Source organism: Orcinus orca, chromosome X, assembly GCF_937001465.1.
Source record: "Orcinus orca chromosome X, mOrcOrc1.1, whole genome shotgun sequence".
Taxonomy (NCBI): Eukaryota; Metazoa; Chordata; class Mammalia; order Artiodactyla; family Delphinidae; genus Orcinus; species Orcinus orca.
The window spans coordinates 37,288,242-37,300,396 of record NC_064580.1 but is presented as its reverse complement, the minus strand read 5'-3'; the positions used below and the strand labels follow the sequence as shown (position 1 = coordinate 37,300,396).

The following is a 12,155-nucleotide window of genomic DNA, read 5'->3' as shown; positions in this document are numbered from 1 at the left end:
GAAGGAAATAATGTTAAATTAATTGTCAGAATTCAAGATTTCATTACATTTCAGAAAACTTAGATTTTCTAATAAAAAGATCCCACTTCAAAACACTATTTACTACAATTAACAAACAAACCCAATTTCTCAGGTTAAAAACTCATCAAGAATGAGTTGACTGTAGCACTTAACAAAAATTCACATTAAGTAAATTTACTCTTTTAATCACATGTATACCAAAGCTCATCTTGAATAAAAATGAAATGTCCTAAAATGATACTTTTTGTTTTCTCGAGTTACCACGTTATGTGAAAAAACTCATCAAAGAAACATGGTAAATATGCACAGTCTTACATAATAGAAGTCTGTCTCATTCTGAATAGTCTGATGAAGTAAAAAGTTCAGATTTTCTAAACAGAAAAATTAAATAGTGCTTGCTTACTTCACACAGTACTGAAATTTTATTCATGTACAAAATTTAGAAACGATATTTTAAAAGTTACTGTTACCTCTATATTCTTTAAAAGTAGAAAAGAGAAATGATCAAGAAAACACACCCAAGACATGATACCATAAATTAACCAGACAGATTTGCTAATGAACATGTAGAATGTTAATGATACATAGCTTAGGACCAAGCCGACAGAAATTACCTTAATGAGATTAGCACCTCCTTTTTCACAACCAATATGATATTTTTTCTCAGGGGTTTGAAAGGCCAGTAACTCTTTTGTTACTCCAAGGTGGCCTTCCAAGATTGTCTCTTCAACACCCGTTTCACCTGTTCTTTTAACATCATCCTGCCAAAGAAAAATATCAAATGCCTAACTTACAAAAGGGCGGTGAGATGTCAGAACAAGACTGAGCTAGACAGAGGCAATTCCTTCAAACCTTTCCATTCTAAGAGATTTTTTCTCTTCAGAACTTTCTAGAAGTAGGCTTTACAAACTAGAAGAAATGCTAATCTGAAGGCTAAAAGATACCAATCTGGGCTTCCCTGGTGGCGCAGTGGTTGAGAGTCCGCCTGCCGATGCAGGGAACACGGGTTCGTGCCCCGGTCCAGGAAGATCCCACATGCCGCAGAGCGGCTAGGCCCGTGAGCCATGGCCACTGGGCCTGCGCGTCCGGAGCCTGTGCTCCACAACGGGAGAGGCCACAACAGTGAGAGGCCCGTGAACCGCAAAAAAAAAAAAAAAAAGATACCAATCTCTTCAGAAATAAATTCTCATACAACTCTAAGTAAAAAGTATCAGGTGTTAAGATCAAAAGTTAAATTAAGTGCTAGTCTATCAGACTCATTTTTTGATGAAAACAATCCAAGAATACTTTTTAAAATGAAAATTTGCAAAACGGGCCCATTTGAAAATGGAAGAAGCTGAATATCAGTGTCTCAAGTCTTAAAGCAAGGCATTTGACAAAACTACTTAACGCATTCATTCTGGGAATCATGAGTTAGTAATATCCACCAACACAGAGTATATTCTTTGGTCCTTTTATTACTCTTTGTTGTTTTTCATTTAACCAAAATGCTCAAAACTATAAACTATTAATAAAATATCTTATTTATTGACGATAAACACAGTATTAAATGCAACTTACCCTAATTCTTTTAAGCCAATCAATTTCATTATTGAGAAGAACTTCAGCATTGGGTATATTAATATTACTATTGTAAGCATAATTAAGAAGGTGCCTTAAAAGAATAAAGTAGTCGCCTGAATGTTTAGCTCTCTCTCTGGCTGTGCTCTGAAACAATAAAGTAGAATAATATGAATTTACATGTCCATGTTCAGAATCCACTTTTTAAAAACCCAGAATTAACTAGAGTTAATAGACTAACATAGGATGGGAAATTACTAATATTTTTAAAATAAATATAGACTGCTCCAACTTTAATACAAGCTAAAACCATGAATTCTTGACTGTTCCATGTACAAGAATGAATCACAATGATAAGTATATTAAAAAATGTCTCACCCCCAAAACGGTGAAGAGCAGAGTAATGAAGAAGAGTAAAGGCCTGTGTCCCATGCAACATCTGGTGCACATTAAAAAGAACTGCTCCTGTGCCACCTGGCGAACAGTTCTGAAATAAAAATGTTTCACATTTAATATATTATCTTCATTTAGAAAAAGAAAAAAAAAGATTCCAATGCTGTCTCTCGGGGTGGGGGTGGGGTGTTAAGGGGTAAGTAAATTAAAAGTAAAAATACAAGAATACGTAACACCCCTTTAAGCAGCAACGTTTAACAGATGAACTTAGGCTGTGTGTCAAGAACTAAAACCTCAAATTGTCACTGAAGAGTTTAAGGGATACCTTCTAACACCCCTTTCTTGGAACAGGCTGGAAATGTTCCTCTAGGTACAAGAGTTGTACAGTAAGCCTTAAGCATCTTTTGGGCATTCCATAGAATTATTCCATTGTGCTCTGGAGCGAACAACTCTGTAGAAATTCTGTTACAATTACACAATAAGGATGTTGCTGCAGATGTTGCTGATATTATACTAGTGATTCCCAAAGCATGTTACCCAGATCAGCAGCATCTGAGAACTTGTTAAAAATGCAATTTCTCAGGCCCCAGCAACCTGCGTTTTAATAAAGCCTTCAAGTGATTCTATCATGTGCTAAAGATTGAGAACCACCGTATTATACAATATTCTATGATTACCCATGGGAAAAACTTGTCTCTGGTCACAGTACTGGGAATTTTACCTGAGCATCATGGGTCTCTTAAAAAATATGTATACTATACAGATCTCACCAGAATAAATGCTCCAAGAGGGCAAAGACATCATCTAGTTTATTACTGTGCCTCCAGAATGAAAAATGATGTCTGGCATATAACAGGTGCTAAGAACCAGTTACCAGATGTATAAATACTGTTTGTTTACAAGATGGAGGTCTGTCTCCATTAGAAAGTAAGCTCTTTCAGGGCAGGGCTTTGCTTTGTTGAAGAACCTAGAACAACATCTGACATATGGAAGATGCTCAAAAAGTATCTGCTAACGAAGCATTTGTCTATCGTACAAACTACATTCGGTGAATAACTGTTTCTGGCAATGTGCTAGCTGATAGACAGCTTAGAAACAAATTTTTAGTTCAATGTAAGAACTTGACAGTATACATTCTGTGTACTAGCCTCCCTCCTGGATATGTTTTAGGTTTCTGAAACCTGTACATGGTCCTATAAACCATAGGGACCTTTAGAAGCTTTGTGGGTTAAGTTTGGTGGAATTCAAATAAACTGACATCAGGAGTACTTGGTTTTGTTGGGGAGAAGGTCCATAACTTTTACCAGATTTTCAGAGGTATATGTCATTCATACTGCCCTAGTTTATTTTTTAAAAAGTAAGGTATGCGGCCCAAATAGAGTGAGGGTCTATAAAGAGTTGATGCTTGTCAGTTCCTGATGACCCCTCCCCTCACACACGCAGACTTCGGTAATGCTTCAAAAGAAACACATCTACTAAAAAATCCTGTTGCCTGTATCTTCACAACATACTCAAAATCTGATCATTTCTCACCACTTCTACTATTGCCATACTTCCAGACTCTCTCATCTTTTATTTGGATTAATGAAATAGTCTAAGTGCCTTTCCTGCAAAGCAACCAGAATAAACTTAAAATGTTAACTCAGAGCATATCATTCTTCTGCTCAAAACCCTCCAATGGGGGACTTCCCTGGTGGTCGAGTAGTTAAGACTCCGTGCTCCCAATGCAGGGGACACAGGTTTGATCCCTGGTCAAGGAACTAAGATCCCGCATGCCGCAGCAAAAAAACCAAAAAAAAAAAAAAAAAAAAACCCAATGGATTCCCATCTCACTTAGGGTAAAAGTTAAGGTCTTTACAATGATCTATAAAATCCTTACAGGCTGCTTATTGCCTCTCTGGCCTCACCTCCTACAACTCCCCCACCTCTGCTGTTCTAGCCACACTCGGCTCCATGTTGTTCTTTACATGTCAGGCATGTTCCTGCCTTGGGACATTTGCATCTGTTGTTTCTTCTGCTTAAAACACACTTCCCCCCGGGGCGGGGGGGGGGGGCGCGGGCGGATAAAGTTGGAATTTGGGATTAACAGACTACTACATATAAAATGGATGAACAACAAGGACCTACTATATAATACAGGAAATACAGTATTTCATAATAATCTATGATTGAAAAGAATCTGGAAAAAAAAATATGTATAACTGAATCACTGTGCTGTACACCTGAAACACTGTAAAACAGCTATATATACCTCAATTAAAAAATAAAAATTAAAAAAATATATATTTGGTCATTCAGATGACCAAAATGTATTTCTCATATAAAAAATGAAATAAAATTTAAAATGAAATATGATGGAGGTGTTAGCTAACCTTAGGCTATGGTGGTAATCATACTGCAAGATATGACTATCAAATCAACACTTTGTACACCTTAAAGTTACACAGTTATATGCTGATTATATCTCAATAAAGCTGAACAAAATAAAAAATACAATTTAAAATGAAAAACAAAACAAAAAACCCCCACCCAAAAACCCAACACACTTCCCCCATTAACTGCATGGATCACTACCTCATTCTTTCAGAGCCCCAGAGACTTCAGGGAAGTCTTCTCTGACTATCCTACATAAAACTGAACTCCAATGACCCTGCCTCCCCACTCATCCCCATTCCTGATTTATTTCTCTTGATAGCATTTATTAATATAACATACTACATATTTTCCCATATGTCTTCTCTTCCCACTCCCCATCCCCTTTAGTACAGACTCCAAGAAGGCTGACATTTTGTCTGTTTTTTTTCACTGCTATATTCCCAGTAGCTAGAACACTGCCTGGTGCATAATGGGTACTTGATAAATTATTCATCAGTGAGACTGCCTACAATATTAAAATCTAACACTACTTGGATCTCAGCATCAAAGGCCTTCTGTAAACCGACGCCTACTAATCTCCTTTTCTGCATTATCCCTTTCTCTTCTTCTACCAGAATACTCAGCTGTGCCTTGAAAGCACTATGCCAGGAGTGGCAAACTCAAATGCCTCCATGGATCATCAAGGTAACATAAAGGAGTTAAACAGGCAGAGTATAAAGCAACAGGTGCTGGAGGAGGCTTAAAAAAAAAAACAAATCCACTTAAAGGAATTCAAATCCAATTATGAGCAATTACAACAAAATATCAGTGTTGTTATGTGGAAGCAGACCTCTTCTAATAGCAACAGAGGTCTGGGAGACCTCTAGGGATAAAGAAAACTTACTGGAAAATGGGGCCCTGAAGTTGAAATTTTCGAGTGCGTAGAAGCAAGAGCCAAATTGTGGAGTGCTTATAAACCAAATTTAAATGTTTACACTTAATTCAAAGACAGTGGGAAGACATGGAAAGATTTTAAGCAGGAAAACAACACGATCATATTTTGCAAGATATACTCTGCAAGTATCGAAGCCTGGTACTCTGATATTTATAATATGATGATTTAAAACTGCAGGGCAGGACTTCCCTGGTGGTGCAGTGGTTAAGAATCTGCCTACCAATGCAGGGGACACGGGTTCGAGCCCTGGTCCGGGAAGATCCCACAGGCCGCGGAGCAACTAAGCCCGTGCGCCCCAACTACTGAGCCTGTGCTCTAGAGCCCACGAGCCACAACTACTGAAGCCCGCGTGCCTAGAGCCCGTGCTCCACAACAAGAGAAGCCACCGTGATGAGAAGCCTGCTCATGCAACGAAGAACCAAAGCAGCCAAAAATAAATACATACATATATAACTAAAACTGCAGGGCAGGGTGAGAGTCAGTACTAGGGAAGAAAGTCAGATACCTAAAGCTCAAAAAAGATCTTAACCTTAGAAGACCCCCCTTGTTGTCAAAGACAAGATAACAGAGGCATGAGAAGAAGTGCTGTGTACGGTACTTTTTACTTCATCGTGCACAAGTTTCAGGAAGAAGAGGAGTCAAATGGTTCTAACTTCCTATAATGGGGATTTTCATAAAAGTAGAGGGCAGAAAACTTATTAAACAAAGTTCCTTGATATTTAGTAGCAAAGAAAGTGACATAAGTTCCTAATTTAGTTTAAAATTTAAAAAAATCAGCATAGATTAAGAAATTTGTACCTCCAGGTCTGACTTCATCAAAACTCATGGCTAATCATCTTTCCTCTCCTCCAGACTTATTCAACCTATTTATCTTTCTTAACATACAGAGTTGTCCGACGATGATAAAGTTTTCTCAAAGAGATAGCAAGCTCAAGCTTATTTGGGCGGGGGGGATCCCATCAAAGAACATAGGCTGAACTAGATGTCTTCAAGGAAATTACCAAGGAACTTCTAAAATAATAGAGATTCCCACTGGAGACCACTAAATTACTTTACAGCACGCCCTGGAGTGAGTTGAACCTACTACTCCATCACACCACGTACACTTAAAACAAACAAACAAACAAACAAAAAAGAAAAAAACTTTACCACTAGGCTTCATGTCAGCAAAGTGCTTATTCTGACTTTACACTAACTTTTCATCAGTGATTTCTGTCATTGTTGAATGGAATGTGAGAGAATAAACAAAGTGAACATTTCCTGTGTCTTTTTGCAAAATGTACACGAGATAGATTAATTACATATAACAGTGATACTGATTAGAGCTCAAGTTTAAAAAGTTACCTTATGAAGGTCAAGATTTAGACTGATATAAGAGGATGGAAAACCTAAATTTTCTACAAATTTGATTGACTTGCACAAAAAGAAGCCCAAAACAAAATTAATGTCATTGAATAAATGCTCTAAAAATGAAAAACTAGGACTTTATAATTGGTCTTTATTCTCAGTGTAAAATGCAAAAGTTCTTACCATAACCATGCCTTGTGAATTCCACATTGACTTAACAACTTCACTAAAAAAAAACACTTGGCCCTAGGTATCTAAGAAAGGAAGCTAAATGTCCTATTTAATTTAAATCTTGTAAGCCAGATTTTTTAAATGGGCTAAAACACACACCTCTTAGGTGAAACTAAATTCTGGAATTACAGAAAAATTAATTTTACTTCGAGAATTAATGTTCACATTTTGTAGACAGTAAGACCAAACAAATTCAGGTCTAGGCAAAACACAGTTAAATAAAAATTTCCTAAACATTAGTGTGCTATAGAGACAATAAATATTTGATTCCTGGGATAAATTCTGCCAACATAAATTCATTCATTTCTGCTTAAAAAAATAAGGTCAAATTTCTTACAATTAAAAAAGACACTTACTTGCTGTGACAGTGCAACAGTAAATCAATAATGAATGTCTGCCAAGCCTTTTCTTTACTAAGAGTATCTAAGGCTGTCGGAATCAAGGCAAAACATAACGTCATCACCTCCAATGCTTCACAGCAAACCTGTTCATCTTCCAAATCTGGCTCACTGCCTGCATTGGTCTGTAAAATTATAGTCAAGGACAAATTACCTAGAGATATATTTAAGAAAAATCTCATACAAACTTCAAGTTAGTGCTTAAAACTTACCTAGTCACTTAAACCACTTGGCCTCAGCTTCTTTACCTACAACTCTTGAGGCCCCTTTGAAATAGCATGGAAATGAGTATAAACAGATGATAAAAGTCTAATTCTATTCTTTTGCTACGTCCCAAGGATGGCTGAAGGAGCACACTGAGCATATTACCTGCTTCTTTGTCCCCCAAGCTCTTAGAGACCTTCTAAGTTGTGTACTTCTGCACCAACAATCATTCCTTCCTCAAGAACCACTCTGGCACTGCAGTCAGAGTACCCAACTTCTGACTAGTCCCATTATAGCTTACCTATAGTGCCATTTTATTCAAAAGCAATTGTCTCAGACAACCGTTCAGGAAAGGTCTGAAGGTTTTACGACCTAAAATATACTTGGGTAGGTAGCTAATAAATTCTAAACTGAAGTTATCAATAAGTAATATTTATAGTACATGCCTGAAAAAGAACAGGCGTTCAAATATTAGCTGAGTGAATAACCAACAGTGTAGGACATCAACATATATCCCAGGCAAATCACGGTTATGTTGGCCATAAAAGGGAAGCTCCTATAACTTAATTTCCCCTTCTAAATATGCAGCAGTGGCTATCAGGGGCAGGTATACGTAACAGAAAATCAAAGAGTCAAACACAGTCTCTCTTCTGTAAATAATTTGATTAATCTAATGGAAGATCAAGGATGATACCTAATTGGCTGACACTCTTGAATGCTTTAAGAGTCAAAAATACTTAAATGCCATGATATCACAATTGACAGTTACCTAAACCAAAATACATAGGAAAGATGATGAAAGAAGAATAAAGAGAATAGGAGAAAACAAATTCAGTATGAAATAATTATACTTGACTTTAGTGAGAAGTAGAAAAAGACAGTTTTATATTAAGATGGCAGACATAATAATTCAGCCTCATGCACAATTAAACATTTTCTTAAAGGTAATATATTTCTGTGATAATTCTTACCTTCTCATAAATTTTAGTGATTTCTTCATTTGGGCTAAATACTAGCTGTAATGCCCCACATCCTGATGCCCAGATAATTTTTTGTATAGCTCTAATTACACAAATATCAGGCATATATCTTGAAGCCTGCAAGATAATGAGTAATCAAAACAGTTGACACAGTATCAGAGTGGAATAATCACTAGAAAAGCAAAAATGTTTCTCCCTGTAAAGGAAACAGGAATGGCTGTGAAGTAGTACCACTGTCTTTAGGTTCCCAAGTTGCCTTTGTCCCATTATTTCGTTTAACAGCAATACAACAAAGTATGTTCTCCAAGTTATTATCTGGCTCTACACTAACTTTCAGAAGAACCTTAAAAAGACTACAGAGGTGATCAAACCATTCCACTCCTAGTTTTTTACCCAAGAGAAATAAAAACTTAGGTCCACACAAACACTTGTACAGAATGTTCACAGAAGCTTTATTCACAGCTAAGAAAGAGAATGTCCTTTTCCAAGTATATGGATAAACACAATGTGGAATATTCATAATGGGATATTACTCAGCAATAAAAAGGAATGGACTAATGGACCACACCACACAGAGAATTCTCAAAGTCATTATTCTGAGTGAAAGAAGCCAGACATAAAAGAACACACACTGTATGATTCCACTTGTGTAAAATTCTAGAAAATGAAAACTACTATATAGTAACAAAAGATCAGGGGTTATCTGAGGCCAGGGGTAGACAGGGAAGAAGAAGAGACTTCAAAGGGGCATACGGAAAGAGTGATGGAGACATTCTGTGTCTCGACTATGGTGGACGTGTGACACAAATATGTACTTGTCAAATTTCACTTAATTATATGCTTTAAAAGGATGCTGTTCATTGTACATAAAGGTGATTAAAACCAGAAAGCACTAATATTATCATTAGGTAAAATTCATGTTAAGGGAACTTTATCTAGACTGAGTCAGTGATTAAAGTGAGTGGGCCTAGGAAAATTAAGCCCTCAAATGTGATAAGGGTTATTTCTACATAAAGAGAGGGTCAAAAGTGAAAGAAACGAACCTTCCAGAATTCCAGCCTTACAAATTTAATACTAACCTCATCAGATATTTGCTGAGCAAGACGAATTGACACATTTCTAAGCATGCATTCAGATGACGGATTAGGAATGCTCTGAAGGGCACTTTGTAGCACCACTGCTTGATCATGAGTAACTTGGTTGACCTGAAAAAAGATAAATATTTTACTTTAATACTGCATACATAATCAAATCCAATCATTTGCTCCTCACTCATCATCACTCCCTCAGGATGACCTCCCTTCTGTATATATTCAGTACACTGTAGAACCCGTGTGACTTACACAAAAAGTTCTTTGCATTGTCAACAATGTGGGCTTCCTCTTTTTCTTGTGTAGTGGAGTGCCACATATCCCTCTGCAAACCCCCATTCTAGATTAATCCAACTTGTGTATCTACATCTGCATTCAGCACAACTTGCAGAGGTGAGTGATAAACTGCAGTCCTATCTAGAAACTCAGTAAAGTACTTCACATGCATGCTCCTGGGCAGACCCTGCTCCCCATTCACCCTGATCATCAAACTCTTTTGAGAAAAGAAAAATTAAGGAATATCAATAACAGAATAAAAATACTAATGTATAAAAGGTACCAGACCAAATTTTTAAGCCCATAAAGAAAAAAGATTACTTTTTTTTTTTTTTTTTTTTGCGGTACGTGGGCCTCTCACTGTTGTGGCCTCTCCCGTTGCGGAGCACAGGCTCCGGACGCGCAGGCTCAGCAGCCATGGTTCACGGGCCCAGCCGCTCCGCGGCATGTGGGATCCTCCCAGACCGGGGCACGAACCCGTGTCCACTGCATCGGCAGGCGGACTCTCAACCACTGCGCCACCAGGGAAGCCCAAGATTACTTTTAAGTTGTTATTAGCCAGGCAATTCTGACTGCCTTTCAAGTCCTAACTCTTCTCCATATTGTAAGTATTTCTACAACAGTATTTAAGACAAGTCTGTTTTTACTAATTTTTGCCTTTAGCGCCCTATTGACTGTGAGCTCCTTGAGATTAGAGGCTATTATGTACCTCTGTATACACAGTGGCACATTTTCTGAATAAAAGCGAAAAGTGAAAGAGGGGAGCATTTATATTTTGTGTTCTTCATTAAGCTCCTGTCAGGGATTACGATAATAATCTGTTTTTATCTTAAGAAGAACACCACTTTTAAAAAATCCGAGTAAGCGTGGTACCTTTAATGCAAAACAATTTAAGACTTGGGCCACTTTTTTTCATTACCCTTTTTAATGAAAATGGAGAGAAAAGGATTATGAACGCACATGTACCCACCGCCCTGCTTCAACAATTATGAACAAAGGACCAAGATTACTTTGTCTAACCACTCCCCTCACTTTCCATCCAGGCCCCACCCCAGGATTATTTTGAAGCAAATCCTAAATAAAATTTCATCTGTAAATACTTCAACATTTTTTTTTTAAAAGAGGGGGCTCTTCCTTTTTTTTTTTTTCCCCCCCGGTATGCAGGCCTCCCACCGCTGCGGCCTCTCCCGCTGCGGAGCACAGGCTCTGGACGCGCAGGCCCAGCAGCCATGGCTCATGGGCCCAGCCGCTCCGCGGCACGTGGGATCCTCCCGGACCGGGGCACGAACCCGTGTCCCCCGCATCGGCAGGTGGACTGTCAACCACTGTGCCACCAGGGAAGCCCCGGGGGTCTTCCTTTTAAACATAACCACAGTATCATCATCACACCTAAAACAATTATAAATGCTATTATCTCAATTATATGTGATTATTATAGTATCACATATCTAATCAATATTCTAATCTCAAGGCCTAAGCCATTCATTCTTAAAATAGAAAATCTATATTCTTGAAGCTTTTATCTTCTATTGGTAACTTAGTAAACCATCACTTATGATGCATATAAAACAAGTCAAATGTGTAGTTTGACTTCTCATAAATAGGCATTGAATTCTGGCATGTCTTGAGAACCTTTGGTAAAACGGATCAAGGTAAAAACAAGAGTCAAAATAAGTTCAGAATTGGAGGTTAAGACTGTCAAGGTGGGAAGAGAGGCTGGCAACAGGCTAAATCAACTACAGTTCATCCTTGAACGGCATGGGGGTTAAGAGGACAGACATTCTAGGAGTCGAAAATCTGCACATAACTTTACAGTCGGCCCTGGGTATCTGTGGTTCCAATCAATTTAGGATCATGTAGTACTGTAGTACTTATTGAAAAATCCATGTATAAGCAGACTCGAGCAGTTCAAACCTGTGTTGTACAACGGTCAACTGTACATCTTTTTTATTACCACCTGTGTGTGTGTGTGTGTGTGTGTCTGTGTGTGTATGTGTATGTATGTATATATATATATATGCCAAATACAAGCTAGGAAGAGATTCACATGGAGTTTTTAGTAGGTTTAAAATAAATGAAGAAAGGAATTCCCTGGTGGTCCAGTGGTTAGGACTCCGCGCTTTCATTGCCGAGGGCCTGGGTTCAATCCCTGGTTGGGGAACTAGGATCCCTCAAGCAGTGCAGTGAGGCCGAAAAATAAAATAGAATAATTGAAAGACTATTTGGGGTTTATAGCGGTTCCATACAAATTTTAGGATTATTTGTTCTAGTTCTGTGAAAAATGTCACAAGTTTTGATAGCGATTGAATTAAATCTATACATTGCATTGGGTATGAACATTTTA

General features: G+C 37.8%; 1 protein-coding gene across 8 annotated transcripts in view; it reads right to left on the bottom strand.

The window, feature by feature from the left end:
• Window positions 1–12,155, bottom strand: part of USP9X (ubiquitin specific peptidase 9 X-linked) — a 122,894-nt gene that overhangs the window by 27,465 nt on the left and 83,274 nt on the right. For all 8 annotated transcript variants that reach the window (XR_007474832.1, XM_033408540.2, XM_033408541.2 and 5 more), the window contains exons 24-29: window positions 9,524–9,649; window positions 8,436–8,561; window positions 7,219–7,385; window positions 1,960–2,068; window positions 1,582–1,728; window positions 636–782 (exon numbers count right to left, since the gene is read on the bottom strand). Coding sequence is in view for 7 of the 8 variants with exons in the window: in XM_033408540.2 (XP_033264431.1) it covers window positions 636–782; window positions 1,582–1,728; window positions 1,960–2,068; window positions 7,219–7,385; window positions 8,436–8,561; window positions 9,524–9,649 (822 nt within the window). In the remaining variant the exon portion in view is untranslated. The remainder of the gene's footprint in view (window positions 1–635; window positions 783–1,581; window positions 1,729–1,959; window positions 2,069–7,218; window positions 7,386–8,435; window positions 8,562–9,523; window positions 9,650–12,155) is intronic.